This window comes from Mandrillus leucophaeus, unplaced genomic scaffold (assembly GCF_000951045.1).
Source record: "Mandrillus leucophaeus isolate KB7577 unplaced genomic scaffold, Mleu.le_1.0 Scaffold1228, whole genome shotgun sequence".
In the NCBI taxonomy this organism is placed as follows: Eukaryota; Metazoa; Chordata; class Mammalia; order Primates; family Cercopithecidae; genus Mandrillus; species Mandrillus leucophaeus.
The window spans coordinates 118,889-140,316 of record NW_012100632.1 but is presented as its reverse complement, the minus strand read 5'-3'; the positions used below and the strand labels follow the sequence as shown (position 1 = coordinate 140,316).

At 45.6% G+C, this 21,428-nt stretch overlaps 1 protein-coding gene across 1 annotated transcript in view; it reads left to right on the top strand.

The window, feature by feature from the left end:
- The window catches only part of LOC105533148, a 41,528-nt gene extending 22,763 nt beyond the window's left edge, over positions 1-18,765 (top strand). Inside the window, exons 5-7 of the mRNA XM_011971499.1 lie at positions 320-385; positions 17,600-18,152; positions 18,247-18,765. Coding sequence (XP_011826889.1) covers positions 320-385; positions 17,600-18,152; positions 18,247-18,765 — 1,138 coding nt within the window. The remainder of the gene's footprint in view (positions 1-319; positions 386-17,599; positions 18,153-18,246) is intronic.
- The last annotated feature ends 2,663 nt before the right edge of the window (positions 18,766-21,428 follow it).

Sequence of the window (21,428 nt, the reverse complement as noted above, 5' to 3'; positions counted from 1 at the left end):
ATTATTAGATACAAGAAAATTTGATAACTACTGATTTATCTCCCAGGTTTCAGTTGGTATCTTATTTAAGCTATCCATAGCAACCCTTCTGGTCTAGCTGGTTCTTGAAAAAGGGAGATTTCAGAAGCCACCAGACTATTAAAGGAACATTGATATTATGTGTATTTACTATATTAAAAAATCAGTAAGTTTATTAGAAATCTTTCTTATATAGACCTTTGAGCAGGCACAGTGGGGGATACTGGTTGACTAAAACACTCAGACTAGCTATAATTCTAAAGTAAAGGTGCATATTTTCATTTGCATCTCAGGGAAACAGAGACGGTATGGGGACAGCTCGCAACAAGTCTCCACATTGTCAGAGTGGAGCTGTCAACTTTGGCAGGTAAGTCTGTTCTGATTGTGATAAGTGAAAGTACATGTGGTGAAGAAAAAGTGGGTCATCATTCTGAGATCCAAAAATTGACATAAAATTGCTTGTGAAAGTAAATCTCTGTGAGAGATAATTATCAAATTAACAGAAGCCTATGGAGAGGAAATAAAGTCAAAATATGTAAAGATGATAGCGAGGATAGCTGGAGTGCTGGAAGGATCTGTATAGAATCATAGATTTCTGACTGGAAGGGGCCTCCAAAATCACATTGATTGAGAGTTTCAAATTATTTTAAGCTCTTGGATTCTTCTATGAAACAAAATCTTATGCAGAAAGCTAACATGTAAAACAAATACAGAGTTGCTCTGGTTGGGGTGAATGAGCGAGACAGAGAGAATCTGTTAATTAGGATACGCTAGGTTATGTGCAGTAACAAACAATCCAAACATGTTATCAGCTATTGTAACAACAAAGGCTCTTCTGGTTCATGCTATATGTCTATCATGGATGGACTTGGTCAACTCTACAGTTCCTTGCTTCAGGTCCCAAGCTGAGGGAGCAGCCCTCGTTTTGATCACTGATGGTTACCATGACGAAAGAAAAGTACAACTCTGACAAATGTTGCATTGGCAATTAAATGCTCCAGTTTAAAAGTGACAGAGAGTACTTCTATCCAGGTTGCCTTGGTCAGCATTAGTCACATGGCCCTACATAACCACAAAGAGGCCAAGAAGTACAAGCCTACCGTATGCCCAGAAGCTATTTCCTACTGAAAATATTTAGTGAACACCACTGTTGACTAGCATTGTGTGTGTGTGTGAGACAGCTGTCACTCATGCCCAGTGTTATCCCTAGGTACCTGCAAAGAACTCTTAGGCTCCATGAAAACTGATTTGGAAACTACTAAATTAGCTCTCTTATTTCATAAATGAAGAAAACTGAGGTCAATTTACTTATTTAAGGTAAGATAATATCAAAATGTAGGCCAGAATGGAGGTTTTCTTTGGTCTCAGTCCAAGGCTCCTCCCATTTTTGCTCTGAATGCGGGGTGTGTGTGTGTGTGTGTGTGTGTGTGTGTGTGTGTATGTGAGAGAGAGAGAGAGAGAGAGAGAATGGTGACTCAAGAGTTAAATGTAGATGAAGAACAGACCGGTTCTGAAAGGAAATGTGAACCTGAGGAAATTTTCCGTGAAGGCTCCCCATGCATTCCAAGTGACAAATAGATGCAGTAAAGATATTATATTTGTTCTGATTACCCAAAGGATGCTGGGCAACATAAAGAGTTTTTGAAGAGAACAGCAACTGATGATGAAGCGTGGTGCCCCTAATGGAGTGAGGAAACCAAGCAGCAATCACCAACTTTGCAGGGACCTAGGGGAAATGTTCATATTGAGATCACAAGTAAGGAGGGCATCAACTGTTTTCATTCAAGGCAAGGGCATTGTACAGGGAGCATTTATCCCACAGGATTAAGCAGTTCCATTGGGTTCAATAAACATTAGCAATCACCCAGTCTGCTCCAAACACAGTGTTAGGTGCCAGGAAGCCAAAGACAAACAGCACATGGTCAAAAGAAGAAATGGTCAGACCTGGACTTAGTGCTAGGGAGGAAACCACAGGACTTTCAGACTTAGTATGTGTGTGTTGAGGGGTGGGTCATGATGAAAGAAAAGAGTTTCTAGAATGACTCGTAAGTTTCTCTTCTTCTAGAGTTTCTCAATGGGCATTCGGAGCAAGACAATTTATTGGGCAGGTCTATCCATATAGAGCACCATATGTAACGTTTCTGCACTCCTGCTCCATTGTTTGTCATTCATTGTGAACACACACACACACACACACACACATCTCTATTTGTCCCTGGAGGGGCAGTACGGGCACTGGGAGGAATGTGGCTTTTGCAGTGAGCCTCACCAGGTTCCCACCCAGGTTCTGCTACTTTCTAGTTATAGGGCCTTTGTGTTAGGCAGTTCTTGTGTTGCTATAAGAAAATACCTGAGACTGGTTAATTTATAAAGAAAAGAGGTTTACTTGACTCACAGTTCAACAGGCTACACAAACGTGGTGCTGATGTCTGCTCAGCTTCTGGAGAGGCCTCAGGGAGCTTTTACTCATGGCAGAAGGCAAAATGGGAGCAGGTACATCACACGGCAAGAGTGGGAGCAAGGGAGAGAGTGGGGGAGAAGTGCCACATGCTTTTAAACAAATGGATCTCATGAGAACTCACTATTGCAAGGACAGCAGCACCAAGCGTGTTTAGAACCGGTGTGTTCTGATCCATAGCTTGCCAGCACTCTGGCACTTAGTAGCTGCTCATTAGTTAGTTATTTTACCTTGCATTGCCGGATGAATTATTTCTTTAGTGAGCTTGTGAGTAACATGGAGGTAGGAATTCAAAGTCTATGTAAGTCAGGGATCTTCTGATGGCAAGGATGCCCATTCACTGGAACTCAACTGCGGTAGGGCAATCTCATGAAATGCAACTGTGGGACTGTAGAGAACTCTCTGTTTCTGTGTGTCTCTCTTTCTTTCTCTCACATGACTTTCTGTTTCTGCCTTCCCTCAGCATTTCTCCTTTTTTCTTCTCTCTTCAACTGGTTTCTTGGCTTCTCTGTTTACCCATGTACTTGCATATAGTCCACCATGGCTGCCCTAAAATGGTGGTCTTACCTCCCTGCTCTGTACCACTGTCTTCCTTTCCTCCCCACTGCTAACAGATTTAGTCATTTGTGTCTCAGTCACAAATTCCTGGGCTAGCTTCTGGCTGAGAGGCTTCCATTTCCTGTCCTATCAGCTTCGCCAGGACCGAGACTCAGGGTGGTGGGAGAAGCAGGTGGCAAAATGCATAGCACTGCCCCTGCCAGGGCTGACAGTTTCTCTAAGAGGAGAGTGTGGGTAGGAAGGAGATAGCAGATGTCTCTGGGACAGTGTCCTGTTCATCAGGCTTTGTAGTATTTCCGTGTTCAGTGAAAGAGAGATGAACAAAGAGAGAAAGACAGGATTTGGTGGCAGAACAAAAATGGCCATCATGCTGACTCACTTAATTTTTTTTTTTTTCCTGGCCACTGCACTGCTGCCTTCCTTGTTTTGTTATTGTTTTGACTGTTTGTATTTCTTCTGTAGTGCCTCCAGGAGCACCATCTCGGTTTTGATGAGATCCAAGGAAGCCCTGTCACTTGCCCTATCGTGTATGTATGCCCTCTCCACTCTGGTCTTCTCAGGATCAATCCCTTGATAGTAGTCAGAATAAACCTTAATTGATCAAAAATACTTGAAGAAATTGAAGTTATAGATATCAGCAACATCTAAGACAAGGAGAATCCTCCTTCCCTTCCTATGACTCTCAATAGTGGAATCCCCTAACTCTTCTTACCCCCATTACTGACTATGTAAATCACACCTTAATGTGTCTGATGGCCCTGAATTGACGGTCGTGTCAGGAGGGCCTCTGATCTGACACAGGCAGTTTAGGAGGCTGTGGTAGAAATGGGGTCTCCACTGGGGGCCTGGGAAGTGCAGGGTTAATGTGGAGGAGGAGGAGCTGAAGTACTGTGAGCAGGAACATAAAGAAGGGAGAGGAGCTTGTGCGGGGCTGCAAGATCATTAGTCAGAAAGGGCAGGGACAGGGGCTTGTGGTGGTCCTTTGAGGGGATGAGGTGGTACCACCTAAAAGTGTCAATGAGAAGGGTAAGCGTTCTCTGCTGCTTCTTGTTTGCTCACTTTCTCAGATGTCCCAATCACAAAATATTTCTGGTTTCATTTTTCTTTTTTTTAATTCAACAGACAACCTGATGTCATCATGGAGGCTGAAAATCCTCACGCCTTTCATTCTGTCTAGGGCTGACTGGAACCAGGGCTGGCTGTGCCCATCAGCTGTCAGGCTGCTCTTTAGCGAGGCTTGGAAAGTTCCAGCAAAAGCCCTGCCTTTGAACCGGAATCACTCTGCCACTGTCTGCATGTGGATCCTTTGTAGTGGAGACAGAGATCTTTGTTTTGTATAAAAACAGACGGGCACTCTTCTTGGGCCTGTCCCTCTGCTGACAATTCTAAGTAACGCTTTATCATCCCCAAGTGCATTGCATTGCTTTAATATCTGGCAGAGCGTGAATTGTAAACACGTCATTAGACTTAAAGGCTGCCTTGAGATGGTGGCTGGAGGAGAACCGGCCCTGAAGAAAAGAGGAATTTGGCTGAAAATGAGCTGCTGAATAATTTATCATGAATTGAAATGTCAATACCTTAAGTGAGGCATAGTGAAGCTTCAGAACTCGGAGGTAAACACTGTGAGGATGTAATTCTGGAGAGAACATTACCAAAAGCAGTGGCTCTTTGGAAGGAGCAGGAGGCAGAGAGACCCTGGCTGGGTGTGGGCTGAGTCTGACAAGGAGATGGGGGGTGGGGAGGGGGCACAAAAGGAGAAGCAGAACAGAGCTTGCCTTGGAGCTGCACCATCTGAGCTGGAGGAGAGGTGAGGCCAGAAAGGAATTGGGGAAGTCAAGAACGAAGGGAGAGCTGTTAAGTAGGAGTGTCAAGAAGACCTGACCAGTGGGCCCAGGAAAGCTTCTTGGAGAAGGGAGGACCCAGGATTTGATGAAGGGAGATGAGGTGGAGAGAATTTTATTAGACGTGTTATTAAGGGGTAGCAGGAGAGAAGTCGAGAAGGCTGGTGGTGGGTGCAGGTTGAAGAACACTATGCAGAAGAATGGGAATTTGTTGAAGTTGAAATGAGAGCTCCTGCAGATCTTTTGACAGGAAACTGACATTTATTCAGCAAGTATTCAACATAATTGAGTAGCTATGTTCCAGATTCTGTGCTCGTGCTGCACACAGGTCTCTGACCTCAAAGAACTTATATTCTAGTGAGGGAGACAGATAACCAAAAAATAGCCGTCACATTTGTTTTCCTGAGTGTTTGACTTGCAACTTATTCTTTGCCACAATGTTAGGAAGTAGGTGAAATAATTATCTCCATTTTACAGATGAGGAAACTGAGACTTAAAGAGGGTAATTTTCCCAAGGCAATTCAACTAGTAAATGGTGGAGCTAGAACTGTATCATGCAATTATGCAGTTATAATTTGGGCTAAATGTTTGGATGGGGAAGTTTATGAGGCTGTGGACCAGTGTTAGACACATGACTGTTCAGGGGACCAGGGAAATTTTCCAGAGAAAGGAAGTAAGATATAACCTGATGAGCTGGGGTGATGTGGTGGGGTAAGGGTGGCTTGCACAAGGTCCCAGAAATGGGAGGAAGATGGTAGAGGTGAGATCTGGCAGGTTTTTGGAGGTGTGTCAAGGAGGCTAGACTTCATCCCAATGGCAATGAGAAGCCATTGAAGGGTTCTAAGAGGGGAAGAATGAAGACAGTATGTGTGAAAGAGTCAATTTTGCATTTTTAAAAGATTACTCTGGCTGCTTTGTGGAGAATTGATTGGTGGGGCCAGAAGTGCAAGCTGCTGGAACAGTGAGGAAGTTGAGAAGCAGGAAATAAGTAAACCAGTAAATGCGTCAATCTCTTGAGTACTTTATTTATAAGAGGGTCCCTCAACCTCTTGGTCAAAGCCTTTTTTCCCTCATTTACATCCAATTTTAATAATTCAAGTGCTTGTTTTCCCAATTTATAGCAGATTAAGAGTTACGATTTAGGAAAGAATTTGGGAATGCAGTGAGTGTTCAAGGAGGAAAGACACTGGCAATTATGAAAAGTGACAGTTTGATTTTAAGGAAAGACACACACGAAAAACATTTAAAATATTAAAACAAACTGCACAGCAGAGTGGGACTATTCTGTGGAAAAGCAAATGACCCTATCCAATGTCATCCTCCCATTTCAGGCTAATATTTGATATCTTCAGTGATTAATTTGAGATAACAATAAAATGAGTCAACAATGACAAAGTGTGATGTTCAATAACCTCTGTTTAAAAAGACAGGAACAGAAAAGAGCGACTCCACATTTCCAGCCACATTTCAGGGTGTAGGTGGGTATGAACCCAAGATGGCCGTGAGGCCTGGAGCCCTGCGTTCCCCTTTCAGTCTCCAAGGCCGGCTGTCTCCCGCTGAGGCTTAAAGAGAATAAGTAATTTTGTGTGAGGGGTTGCTGAATCGGGGGGAATGGAGCTTGGTCAAAATCTCCAGCCCCTCATCAGTGAGCCCAGAACATGAGCTGAGGCAAAACCACCACAGCAACCATGGCGGCTCTGGGGTTCCTTCAGAAGCTGGGCTGGAATATTCTGTAGGCCACTGCAGGCTTTTAGGGATTTAGAAAGGTCCCTGCTGCTAGAGGGCTTTCAAAGAGAAGCAGAAGGAGTAAACCAGGGGTCCCCAAACCTAGTGCCTTTTAGGAACTGGGCTGCAGGGCAAGGAGGTGAGCCGCCATGATTGAGCATGACTGCCTGAGCTCTGCCTCCTGTCATATCAGCCGCCGCAGCGTTAGATTAGGAGCGTGAACTCTATTGTGAACTGCGCATGCCAGGGATCTAGGTTGTGCACTCCTTATGAGAATCTAATGCCTGATGATCTGAGGTAGAACAATTGCATCCCAAAACCATCTCCTCTCTCTCCCGTCCCCAAACCAGTCCCAAAAAGGTTGGGAACTGCCGGAGTAAATCTTTCTGTGTGGGACTCTGGATCTGGCCATTTAGGGTGTGGTGCAGTCCCCTTCCCTGGTCTCCTCTCTTGGTGTTGTTTTTCGTGTGTGTCTTTCCTTAAAATCAAACTGTCACTCTTCACAACTGCCAGTGTCTTTCCCCCTTGAACACTCACTGCATTCCCAAATTCTTTTCTAAATTGTTACTCTTAATCTGTTATAAATTGGAAAAACAAGCACCTGAATTATTAGAATTGGATGTAAATGAGGGAAAAAAGGCTATGAGCAAGGGGCTGAGGGACCCTCTTATAAATAAAGTATTTAAGGGGTTGACACATTTATTGGTTCACTTATTTCCTGCAGAGGAACTGTTGCTCTTGTGTGCAGGTAGAGATTAAACTGTACCTGCCTGCAGCCAGCCCAGGGCAGGAGTTTGGGCTCTGGGAACCACCTGACCCTGGCCTGCCACCGCAGACTTCAGCTGCCAGCTCCCCCAGCTCCTTCCTGCTGAATGAATAAATAAATGAATGTCAATTTCCTGTCAAAAAATCTACAGGGGCTCTCATAGGCTGGAGCATGCTGGACTCCCAGCCTGACACCCTCAGCACCCATGTAATCAGACATGCAGGCACGAACCAGCCCTCCTCAGAGACATCCTCAATCCTTCACAGCTGGGGGCGCCAGGCCCCAGCCCCAGGCTGCATCTGGTTTCCTCAGTTATCTGACTGGGATGGTTACAAGTGTGACCAGGAAGTGGGCCAATGGAAGACTCCCACGCAACTTCTCCTATTTCAGGGGCCTTATTTTGTTGCTTTTGTTAGTAGAGTAAACAGACTAAAGAGTAAAGTTTTTGTGTTATTTGGTTAAGATCTTGGAAGCTGAAGTAGGAAAACAAAATACTGTCTGAAGAGTGCGGAGGCTTCTGGGGCCTCAATTCTGTACAGATTTAGATGCATTTATTACCTCCTCCAACTATCCTGGAATGTCATTCTCCACTGATTTACCCCAGACATTAGAATTCCACCTGGGAAGCCAATTAAGATGAAAATCTTCAATAGAAGATAATTGGGAAGGTCTGAGAGGCTTGTTATCCAGTTACACCATTCCAGTTGGGACCTATGACCATTGGAAGGATAACTGCTGAAGCTGTGATGTCTCTTGCACAACTTTTGCTAACTTGAGCTTTAAGTATATTTTTTGTTACTATGATAAATATATTTTTTCATTGTTTTCAAATTGTTTGTTGGAGTGTAAAAAAGCAATTGATTTTTCATATATAATTAATAATATAACCAGCAATTTGTTAAACTTACCTTATCATTATAATAAATTGACACTTATTTGGAGTTCTCTAAATATCATCTGATAATAATGACAGTTTGAATTTTTTTTTTTTTTTTTTTTTGAGATGAAGTCTCGCTCTTGTCTCCCAGGCTGGAGTGCAATGGTGCGATCTCGGCTTACTGCAACCTTCGCCTCCCAAGTTCAAGCAATTCTCCTGCCTCAGCATCCCAAGTAGCTGGGATTACAGGCCCCTGCCACCATGCCCGCCTAATTTTTTTTATTTTTAGTACAGACAGGGTTTCACTATTTTGGCCAGGCTGGTCTCTAACTCTTGACCTCAGGTGATCCACCTGCCTTGGCCTCTGAAAGTGCTGGGATTACAGGCGTGAGCCACCACACCCAGCTTACAGTTTGATTTTATCTTTTTTTTTTTTTAAGTATATTCAAGGAAGATTGTTATCCAAACTGAAATAAAAAGGAGCAGAAAAAGAAACTGAGTTTCAATTATCTGGAAATTCTTCCTATATGTAGGATTTATTGTTCTCTAACATTATTAGATAATATATAATTTAAGTAAAATAAATCATCATTATTATTTTTTAGAGAAATGATCTCATTCTTTTACCCAGGCTGGAGTGCAGTGGTACGATCATAGCCCACTGCAGCCTTGAACCCCTGGGCACAGAGGATCCTCCCACTTCAGCCTCCCAAGTAGCTACATGCCTCCACGCCCTCTAGTCTTTAAAACTCTTGTGTAGAGATAGGGTCTCACTATGTTGCCAAGACTGTTCTCCAACTTCAGGCCTCAAGTGATCCTCTTGTCTTCGTCTCCCGATTCTTAAAGTATATTATTCATTAATTTATTAAATAATTATTTAGTACTATAGTAGGCTCTGAGGTTGTTATTGTGAGTAAAACTTAGAGATCCATCTCTGCCCTCCTAGAGTCAATAGCCTAAGGTTGTTTTCCACTTAGTAGTCAAGTGAGAGACGAAGGCAGGGTGGTAGTAGAGATGTGGATATATTTGTGATGTAATTAGTAGTTAAAACCAGTACAGCCTGGTCATGGATTGGAAATTAGGCACAAAGGAGAAGGAACTGTCAAGAATAACTTCTGGACTTCTGGTTTGCACAGGTGAAGGGAGATGTCATTTATCAAGATTGGAACATTGAAAAAGGATCAGATTTGGGGGGTAGGGAAGAGAGGGAGCTCATGACTTTGGTTTTGCTCTTTTGATTTTGAGATACTTTTGAGTCATATAAGGAGGGATAGTAGCAGGCAATTGGATATACTGGTCTGTACTTTGGAGGAGAAACCTGATTGGAATCATCTGTTTATACAGAGTAATTGGTGGTTTGGATGTAGATGAAATTGGCTAGGCCTGGGGAGAGCAGATTAAGAAGCGGAGAGAGAGTTGGATGGAATCTTGAGCTTCAATTCTGATTGGCCAGGTAGAAGAGGATGGGTTGGTAGTGGGAAGAGGCAAGAGGAAGGATCCAGGAAAGCATGCTGTCCTAGAAGGTAAAATAATTGAAAGTTTTAAGAAAGAAGAGAAAGTTAATGTTCAAAGCTGCTGGAAGGTTACATAAGGTGAGGACTGAGAAATGTCATTGGTTTCAAATACATTGTGGTAATTGGCAACATTATTGAGAGCTATTTTGGAGAGGATTATCATGGTTGAAGAGTGAGTGGGAAGTGAGAAATGTTTTGAAAATGTATTAGAAAATAAATGAATCTGTATTGTATTTTGGTTTTAGAATACACATCACAAATAAGAATGTTACTAAGGCTTATGGTAAGGTTTATTGAGCACAACCTTAAAATGCTGGATCAACCTATGTAGTAGTTGCTGGAGATCCTGCAATGAAGTTAGGGTGGGATGGCAAGGATTTGGCATGTCTGTCAACCTACTTGGGGACATGGAGTCTTAAACCCTGTATTCTGGAGTCTGTCACCTCTCTCATCATGCTTGCAGATGCCTAGATAAGATAGCCTATGCACAGTGGAGAATTATTAGCAAATACCTAGACACAGTGGGTTTGGGCTCTGTTACAAGAGTGATTATATTGGTCTCTGGAAATACATAGTGCCACATCAGCCTATTCATTGGCACCTGCTGAAGCTGTTTTATCTGGAATCATTTGAACATTTTGTACTTTTGTGCATCTGCCATTTGTCTTGAAACTAAGTTTATTCAAGTCCTTTGATGACAAATTCCACCGCTCTCTGAGGAAGGGCTCTGGGCCCGCTGCAAATGCAAGCTGTCCCAAGCTTTGGTCTCTGGCTCTGTCAGAAGAAGCAGATTGTCGACCATCTCCCAGCTGCTTCTTGCCACTTGCAATTTGTGCTTTCTACAGAAATCACTCTGTTCTGAACAAGCCAGTCACCTCACTATTGTGAGAGGTTTGTGTGTCTGCTGAATATTTTATTTACCATCTGGCTGGTGGTGATGCACAGAGAACATACTTATGGGCCAGTAATGCCCCGGACCAGTGTATGCTAACCCTGAAAAGGTCACTTGCTTCTCCCCATGCCTGGCAGGCACCCACAGTCCCTCACACAGAGCCCTTGCTATTTCTTTGAGGCTCTAGGAATAGGAGATGTAAGGCAGTGGAGGGAGCTTTCTGCCCTTTTTACCCAGGCATCAAGGTGGTCACCAGGTGTCTTCCTAAGAAGAGGGGCATTTCAGCATCCAGCCCCTCTTCTTGCCTTCCTGAAACTCACATACAAGTTTTCAGGGAAGCACCTTCCATGAGTCTGAGGCAATTTGTGACTATTTCTGCCATCAGTAGGGGCTAAAGAAATCGCCATTCCCTTGCCCCTATTTCACCAACCAGATTCTGTCTTTTGAAAGGGAGGAATTTAATAGCACTTTTCCTTGTTCAGAGGACAATATCTAATTAGGGCTTGAAAGTGCTTCTGTTTTTAACAATCTCCTTTGCAGGTGCAAATAATTCCAAGAGGCCTCTCCCTTTTTGCATCTTAATTCCGTCATTGAAGATAGATGTCCCTTAACAGCTACTCAGGAGGGAGGCAGTAAATGGAAAGAGTACTGGACTTGAAGTCAGGAGTGCTCTATTCTTTTCACTCATTAATGCTTGCCACTAGATATAGTTTGCTCATCTATCATTTGGGCATATTACTAATTTACCTTGTAAGGTTATTTTGAAAATCAAGACATGTGAATAGTGCTTCATGGATTGCCTGTGTACTGGCATGCCCAGTTTCTATTGTATAGGAAACTGATACTCAATCCTTTAAGTAATAAAACATTTAAAAATACATATGTAGCCCCTAGGCCACATATATATGCTGTATAATATATATAACTGTGGATTGAGAATAAAAAATGCTATATGTTAAGTCCTATTAAAACTAACATTTGTTGAATGCTTACCACAACTTAGTGCCAAGCTCTATAAATTTCATTTCATAATTGTCAAAACAACCCTATAAGGAAGATGCTACATTTTACAGATGAGGAAATTGAGATCCAAGAACTTAAGACTCCCAGAATCAGTAAATAGCAGATCCAGAATTCGAACCCAAGTCTTTTTGGTTACATGTGTGCAACCTCGGGGCTGTGCTGCTTTCCTCCTCAACATATCTCCTACACAACATCCTTTTATCGAGAAGGAAGCCAAACTCTTATAAAATGTTTCACTGCATCTGAATAAGCAGACAACCCTATAAAAATGTTATATAAGGCCAAGCACAGTGGCTCATGCCTGTCATCCCAGTACTTTGGGAGGCCGAGGTGGGAGGATCACTCAAGTCCAGGAGTTCATGACCAACCTGGGTAATATAAGCAAGACTTCATCTCTACAGAAGATTTTCAAAAATTAGCAGGGCATGGTGGTGTGTGCCTATAGTCCCAGCTACTTGTGGGGGTGAGGTGGGAGGATTGCTTTCAGGCTGCAGTAAGATATGATGGCTCCATTGCACTCCAGCCTGGGTGACAGATTGAAATCCTGTCTAGAAAAGAAAAAAAGTTATGTACAAATACATGACACCAAACAATGGCTCTGAGGACAGAACAAAGTGGTGGCTGATAACATCCCTGTTCTCACTACATGGTGAAAATGGTTATATACCTTGATGATTTATTTTATATTTCAATGGGAAACACTTCTCTGGGTAGCATAAGTAGCTCAAGAATCTTGTATGTTGTGTATATATGTGTGCATGTGTATCTGTTCGCTTTGGTGAAATCCTCCCACAGTATTTTTATCTTCTCTATGGCCATAAAGCATAAAGAATGGCCATTTTCCTGACAATAAGAATTGTCATTACGGATGTCAAAGGTTGAGTTGTGCTTGGTGTGATGTGCTCAAAGCCTGTTGGTGTATAAGACTGGACTGGTTATTTATTTGCTAGGTGTGGATTATTATCCCTATTTTGCAGGTGAGGAAACAGACTTAAAATAGTACAAGACTAGCTCAAGTCACAAAGCAGAACTGCAACCAATGCAAAGCAGATTTCACCACAACCAGAAGAATCACTTTTGAAATAAAAAAATTTCTAATTTCAAAAGAATTACATTAAGAAATATTTGCTGTAAAAATTCAGAATTACAGCTGAACATTATAAAAAGTTCAGAAGTTGGTCACTATCTCTAATCCTGGTTCTTTTTCCAAGGAAGACCCATGGTTAACAGTCTCATATGTACTGCTTCTCAGATTATAATGTATATTTAAATCACCTGGACATTTGTTAAAATGCAGATTCTGACTCAGTAGGTGTGTGATGGGCCTGATCTACTGAATCTCTACTAAGCACTCAAGCGATGCTGATGCCAGTGGTCCATGGACCATGCTATGAGTACAAGGTCATAGGGCAATGTGCATTTTTATTTTCATTGTTACTGCCAAATTACATTCCGAAGCAACTGTATCAATTACCAACAGAATATGGGAGTAATACTTATTTCCCACGTTTTCTCTAACACTTAGAAATTTCCCTATTCATTTTTTTCTCAATTTGATAGGTGAACTATATCTATGTTTTTCAAATGTATTTTTATTTTTTAACAAGTTTTTTCACTCACTTATACGTTCATTGGTTATTTATACATTCTCTACTTGTCTGTTCATATTCTTGACTCATTTTTCCATTTGGATATTCTTGCCCCTCTATTTTAGTGGCTTATATGAATTCTTTATATATTTTGGGTATCAATCCTTGGTCTGTTGACTGTCTTGCAAATATTTTCCTCTGGGTCTAAAGAAGAAATTTTTACCCAGCAGCATTGTCCGGTGACTGAATGAAAGTGAAGCTGTTCAGAAGTTGCATAACCACTTGCTAGGGAGGAATTTGGTACCTCTCTCGACTTCCTGTGCCTTCTTTTTCATATTAATACAATATCTCAGAAAAGAGCTTATCCTACTGTATTATGGTTGTTTATTTTTTGGCCTCATCCATTCAACAGTGATCTCTTTGAGGGCAGGGATGAGGGTCTGTGAGTCATCTCTGTATTGCCAGTACCCAGTTTTGGGTCTAGCACAGAGCAGGCACTCAGAAAATATTTAGTGGATGAATCAATGGACAGAGGGTTAGATGGGTCTTGTTGCTGGATTCCGGCCAGGATTTGCCCTGTGACTCAGCTAGGAGTTGTTTTGGATCCTTAAATAGGGTGACAGAAGAGGAGCAAGAGGACCCTTTGCTCCTAGAGGAAAGTGCCCTCTGGGTGACTTGTCTTCTCTCCATTCATTTGCATATTAGATACTCTGGTGCCCAGAGACAGCAATAATGACAATAGCCAATACTTATGTAGTGCCTTTAGTGTGCTTTGTATACATTAATTCATCTAATTCTTACAGCTTCTACATGAGGTAAGCATTATCAGTATTATCTCCATTTACAGATGAAGAAACTGAGGCACAGTGTGGTTAAGGAATTTTCCCAAGATCATACAGCTAGTAAATGGCAGAACTGAGATATGAACCCAGCTGTCTGGCTCTGTAATCTGTGCTCAAGAGAGAACATGAAAAACACTAGACCTGGTACAAAGTAGGCACTAAACAAACATTTCTCTCTTCATTTACCATCCCTCCCCGAGAAGTGAGCCTTTTTTGTTAATGATATCTCAGACCAGTAGCTTGGCAAAATCCAATCTTGGCCCTACTTTTCCTCTGTAGCTTTTGTCTCTGAACCACACATTCATCCTTGCTGGAAGTGCCAACAATCCCTGTTCTCCTAGGAACCTGGTAACCCCAATTCCCATGCAGCCAGCACAGGGATTGAGGCTTTCCATGATCTGGACCTGTTTTTACCCTCTAGCCACCCCCCCGCCCCCCACCAAATCCTGACACTCTGGCCCCAAGGCTTTGCATGGTGCTGCCATCTGGTAGGTACAGATGGCCACTGACAACCGTCTCTGAAGAGTGAACAGCCACTGGCCAAGACTGGTTACTGTTCCTCTTTAACCCTCAGGTCAGGGTACCCTATGCAGAATGTAATCAGTTGGTGGCTGAATTCCATTAGTGACTGGCCTTTTCTAACTCTAGTATCAAAGGTATTTTGAATGAAGGCTTAGTGTTGGGGGAGTCACAGTGTGGTGGTACTTGTGGGTAGGAAGTCCTACTTAGCTCGTCCTCAATCACATCAAGAGAAGAGCTGCCTACCCAATGTAAAAGATGGGTGAAATCCAGAGGCTGTAGTAGGTAAACCTTATCAAAATCTTCAGCCCCATTGTATATGCCTCAAGGCACTCACTCTCCTCTTGCGGCAGGAGTTGAAGGAGACCCTAGATTCTCTCAGTATAAGTTTGAAGAACTACTTTGTACTGGAATCTCTGCTAGGCCTGCTCACACCTATTATCTGATTAACTCCTCACAATGATCCCCAGCAGGAGGCAGGATTTATTTAAAGTAAAGGAGAGGAAACACAGGAGTTAGATAAATGACCGCACTTGAGAATCAGAAACATCCTTACAATCCAAGGATGATTTTTAGCAGCTTCCTGAGCTCAGAAAAGAGGCCCGTATTGACACAATGAAACTCAGATTGGATCTACATATCTGGAGCAAAGTGGGCAGAGTCTAGGACAACTGGTCATTTACACAATACCTCAGGAGCACAACCATTACTTGTTGGATTGGAGGTACAGTAACTGAATTCAGGACTAAAGCTATGGATTTCTACCCAGGTATTGTTTACGAGGGAGCTTGCAAAGGGACTTTTTTCTGACCTGTGACTCTGCAAAATCTTTGTGAGCAGAGTCTTTATGCCCCCTCCCACTTCCTTTGTTTGTAACCAAGGGATTAAGGGTCTTGAGTGGAAAGTTGAGGGTACTGGGGGTGACCAGTACTTGGAAGAAACTAGCCTTTGATTTTGAATATCTTATCAACCTATGCAGATCACTGTACTACTGATGGTGAAGACAGACATTATGAATAGAAAGCCAATGTGTTGGAGCCCAGCTAGCCACGATGAGATGAGCTCCTTGGTGCTCATAGCTTTAGCTCCTGTTAGCTTCCATTAGGGGAGAGAGGGCTGATACTGGTAGGTAGAGAAACCAAGTATTGCTAAACAGCAGGATGGAGATCACGGAGCTGAGCTCTGGCCTGGAAAGGGAGTGACCATATCTCGAGGGAAACTCACATGATCCTAACCACTCACTATGTGTCCTGCACTAATTAAAGCCCTTTCTGGAACATTCTCTCAGTTAATTTTCACAACCTGTCCTCAGTAAGGTATTGTCTACCTACATTTGATACATGGGAGAAATTGAACCCTAATGACTTTTTGAAATGTGTCCAGGCTCTCATAACTAATACATGGTAGATCTAGGATTAGAACCCTAGAGTCTGCCTGCACCTCCAGAGAACACTCTGAACTGGTCAGCTACACCCTGTGACTTTTCAGAGAGGAAAACCTGTTCAGCATTCTTCTTTTGTTGTATTCATACCCTGTACAGTTACACATTGTCGTAGATGATCAGCTGTACAAAATTTAAGATCACACAATTCACTTTGTTTTCTTCTTGACCCTCATTTTTTTTAAATTTGGGATTTTTTTCCATTAAGAATGTGAAAAGAATGTGTATTGCCTCCTCTTTCTAGCCCTGTGGTGGTTTAGGAAGATTCCAAGAAGGGCTGAACTTCCAGGGCTCCTCCCGGGAGACAGGGCAGAACAGAGGGAAAGATTACACCTTAACCTGTACTCAAGGGCATTGCTTATAAGTCTGTCCAACCAGAAGAAAGTTCAGATCCTTTATTTGTGAGCTGGATTATACCTCTGGAAGAGAAAAAAGGGAGAGACAAGTTTTACTCCCTCCTGGAGGCAGATTTCTCTACCTTGATTTTTTCAGAAATTTTGTACATTCTTTCCTCTCACCTATGTATCTCCTACATACCATACACACGATTCTTCTCCCCCTCCTATACCCTAGGCCACCTCAACCCACACCCACTGTTCTCTCTTCCAGCTATGGATCAAGGGAAATCTTCCAGGGTCCCTAGTTGGTATCTGTTTTCACAGCATCTTTGGGGAGGTTTTTAAAGCAAAGTGCTGGTAGAAGGGCCCTTGGCTGATGGGGCCATAAAGTGCCCTTTCTTTGGTTTTGTGCCTTCCCTCTTTTGTGGGGCCAGTTATTTGAATCCAGAGACATCCCAGGAGGGAGCTGCCCTGAGTATTTCTGTGACTGGTTGGAAGGCTGGCACACAACGAAGTGGGCATGCAGCAGACTGCCTCCCTGGCTTTTAGGCCAAAACATTAAAGCAACTCAGAGATGGAGAAGAGGCAGGAAATCTGTGTTGTAAAAAGTCTTTGTTTAAAGGAATTCTGTTCAGGTGCTGAGAACGGGGTGTTCAGCAGAAGAGGATAATATAAGTAAACATTGGCACTAAGAACAAACACAGCAGTATCACCCTCTGCGTCTGGCCTCCCCCTGTGCTCAGTCACAGTTCTCTCCCACCGCCCTCTCCGACAGCAATCACAAATAACATATAGAAGGGCTTTACAGTTCAGAGAGACCTTAATTCCCCCCAGTGGCATTTCCTTGCAGGGTTTCCCTATGCACTGGGTGACCCTGGTCCCACATGAATGAAAACTGGGCTTAAAGGACACATCCATGTCCTGGGAGCTGTATAGACTTAAAGAAAAACCTAGATAGGGGCAAAATTTGGGGCAAGCGGTGGGGGTGGGGGAAGAAGTGGTAGAGAGTCATCTAACAGGTCACCAATGTTGCTTCTGGGAGATTCCCGGAGGGTTGGTTCCTTTCAGCCAGGTTTAGGGCCAGGTCTGGACACATTCAGGAGGCCAGTGGCTGAAGGGCGGAGGGCAGGGTGAAGGCCCAAGTGAGGCCAAGGAAGGAGTGGATGCCCCTGGGGCTGGCACTTCCTTGGCTTCTCAGGGTCCTGGCAACCAAGAAAAGATTCCAGGAGTCGACCGGTGGCACCAATGCGAGAAGCCCCGGGCGGATGAAAGAAGCTGACCCGTGCGACCCCCCCAAAACCAGGAGATTCTTGCCCAAGAGCAAGAGATGGAATTCCCCTCACCGAGGAAGCTGCCGACCTAAGGGCTGGGACTGGAAGCGCGCCCTCTCCGGGAGCTTCGGGTCTGGGGCAGCCTGCGAAGGCGCGGGTGGAGGCCCGGGCGCGTCCCTGGGGGCGGGAGGCAGGGGCGGCCAGCAGGTGGGGCCTGGGGGCTGGACTCCGCCCCCCGCTCCCGCCCCGTTGGTCCGCTGCCGCTCAGCACCTGCCCCTCTCCAGAGCCGGAGCGCGATTGGTGGCGGCGCTTGTCGCTCGGAGGGGGCCGGGCCGCTCTTCTTCGCGGCTCTCCCAGCCGTAGCTGCCGCTGCCGCGGTTCTCCTCGCAGCGCCGGCCGGTCGGACCGCCAAGGCAGCCGGCACTGGCGATGGGAAACGGTGTGGCCGCCGACACAGGCAGTGGCAAAGTTTCCCAGACGTACACATCTGGGCGCGCGGCTGCCGGCTACCCGTGACCCCTCTAGGAAGGGCTCAGGGATTTTTAATTTGGAAAAAATTCCACCTGGTTTCCTTTGTCAAGGTCTCTCCGGGTGGCCAGTAGCAGGAGCTGCAAACTTGGGCACGGCGGCTTCACCGGCAGCGGACCGGGCTTTGGAGAACCTCAGGACTTAGGTGCTGGGGTGCCCAGCGGCTCCGGACGTGCTACGGGGTGTGAGCGCGGGGGAGTCCGGGGCGCGCGACAAGGAAGGGCCCCCGGGAGCTCTATATGGAGGAAGGAGCCCAGAATGGTGTGCACCAGGAAGACCAAAACTTTGGTGTCCACTTGCGTGATCCTGAGCGGCATGACTAACATCATCTGCCTGCTCTACGTGGGCTGGGTCACCAACTACATCGCCAGTGTGTATGTGCGGGGGCAGGAGCCAGCGCCCGACAAGAAGCTGGAGGAAGACAAAGGGGACACTCTGAAGATTATTGAGCGGCTGGACCACCTGGAGAATGTCATCAAGCAGCACATTCAAGGTACGGGCGCCCCGGAAACTTGGGTCGCCCATGAGGCCCGGGAGTGCCCCGCGCGGCGCGGGGTGCGCTAGGGCTGGTGCGCATCAACTCAGCCACGGCGGAGCTCTGGGGCCGCAGATGCGTGGTAGTCGTGGGGCCTGAGTGTGAGCTCTTGCCTGCGTGCGGGACCCTCTGTCTGCGGCCGTGCGCGCTTCCCTGGGGCACACGTGTGTGCGCAGGGCTGCACGCGCGGATGTGTGCAGCTAGCTGGCGATATGGGGGCGCGCTGCGCACGTGTCCAAATGTGCGTGTGACTCTGGGCTGGTTGCTCGCGGGCTCTCGGGATCGCACACAAGTCCTGCTCAGAATGTGTGTGCGTGTGAATATCTGTGTGTGTACAAGAGGGAACGCGCGGGCAAACGAGCTTTTTTGGCCACTGTAGGCGTCAGGCGAGATGCCCGCGCGGCGGCCCTGACTATTGGCAGTTAAGACTCGCAGGTTGCCGGACAATCGAGGCTAGGAAAATTGCGTTGTTTCAGCCCTAGCCCCAGTCTTGCTATGATCCCGTTGGTACGCGATGGGGAAAGCAAGGAGAACCGCTTGAACCTATAGCAGTCCCTACCCCCACCACAGCCCGCGGGTCCAGGACCCTCTCCAGGAGCAGGTATCAGCGCCGGCAAGTAGCGCTGGAGCTTGAGCTCTGTCCACTGTGGTGATGCTTCCGCCCAAGACTGGAAGAACACGCCCTGGGCTGCGCCTTCCCGGCGGAGCCGCCCAGGACCGGGTGAAGGCCGATCCCTCTGGTAGCTCCACTCTTAGGCCCTGGGGGCAGCCGGGGCGGAGCAGACAGACCTACCTGGGTTGGGTCTGAAGTGTAAGGTTACTCTGGTTGGGTGCGCTCCAGACCAGTGCGGAGGTCCAAAGGGAGGGTGGGGGTTGCAGGGCCCTCTCCCGAGGCGACCTGGTCAATGAGCTGTCAGAGGGAGGGGATGGAGTTCTGGGCCAGGAGCACTGGTGCCGGGTGTGTGTGCGCGCGCGCGCACACACACACACACACACACACACACACACACACGCCCTCACGTCCACACTTCTTCGCCTCCCCGCGCCCCCTGCTTTCTACCAGGCATGTGATCTTCTTAAGGGCAGGGCCGAGCCTAGTTCCCCTGTAAACCTAGCAGGCCCACCAGGCTGAGGGGCCAGAGCATGGCAGACCTTGGCAAAGTCGAATTGAACTGAAGTCTTCCCCCTCCTCCCCCGCCCCCCGCCAGGAGCACTCCCTTTTGTTTACACGTGGATGTCTGAATTTCAATCCTTGCACCTGCTGCCCTTGCCAGGGTAGAGATGGCTCCTCCGTCTGAATTTGGTGTTTCCCCGGGTGTCCAGAATAGTTCCTTCCCTGGAGAAGGTTCAGGGAGGTTCAGGTGAGTGCAGGAGAGGCATCCACACCCATAGTGCTTCCTGACTAATGACTTCAAAACAAGCCCATGGCTTCGGCACCTTCCCAGAAAAGAGAGACATAGACAGCTTCTTCTTCAGACCTGCCTCTGCCTCTCAACCCGGCACTGGGCTTGGAAACCAATTTACCTATCTGTGAGTGCCTGTTGCTATTATTTCTTACGTGTCCTCTTCCATCAAACAGATCTTGATTGACTATTAATCAGCAATAGAAGTACAGTGTTTCCCCCAGGGTGATTCAGAATGTTCCCCGGGAGACACAAAGCCATACCTTACTTTGACATTTCTAGTTTGCCGACAGATTTTGAGATTTTCATTCACAGATTCTGTGTGTGTGTGTTCCTGGAAAATGATTCTCTTGTGCTTTTCTTTCTGGTCAGGCAGGAGGTGAGCAAGGTACTGCTCAGGGGATGCCATTAACCCCTGAGCCTGTCATGGAGTGGGTGCCTGTCATGTGGAATATGGACCATGTCATATGATTTCTAAGGTTCGACATGGAAACAAGCATAATGTTGAAGTTGAAAGCAAGCATTGTGATTTTTTCTCCCCAGAAACTTTATAACTATGTGTTGTTCAGCACTTTGAAATCTATACCTGAAAAATTGGAGAAGATGGGTTAAAAAAAAGGAGGCAGGGTCCCTAAAACACATGTTGTTCCACTTGTACACATGCAGTGACCCCTGTGGGTATTCAGAAATAACCACAATCTCAAGACAGAGGGCCAAAGCTGCAACCTATAGGAAGGTAAGGAACGGTCAGTGACTTGGAAAGACTGGAAATGAGGCAGGCAGGGGCAGAGGTTACCAGGTTGGCTGTGCCATTATGGTGTAGCAATGACCAGCCGCTCCCTTTGCGGTGCTGGGGCCATCCTGAGCTGGGATTTAGGGAACAGAGGTAAAGGGCCTATAAAATTTGGGGCTGGTCAAGTGCAGCTCTCTGAAGGCAGAGGGTGGTAAAGGACAATAAGATCAAGCTCTTGTGCTTGATGGTACAAGCTGTTTATGTGTACCCCACTGTCAAGTTCCCTCTAGTCAGCATAGCCCTTAGAACAATCCAGTTTACTTTGCTGAGCTGGAGGGAATAAGGGGTAATAATAATAGCTAAAATTATATAGCACCTAGGATGTGTCAGGCCCTATTCTAAACACTTTACATATATTGACTTATTTACTCTTCACAACCTTATGAAGTAGGTAATATTCGCTCCATTTTACAGATATGGAAACTGAGGCAGGGAGAGGGTATATGATTTGTCCAGGGTCACACACTGGTGTGTGGTAGTACAGGGATGTAAGCTC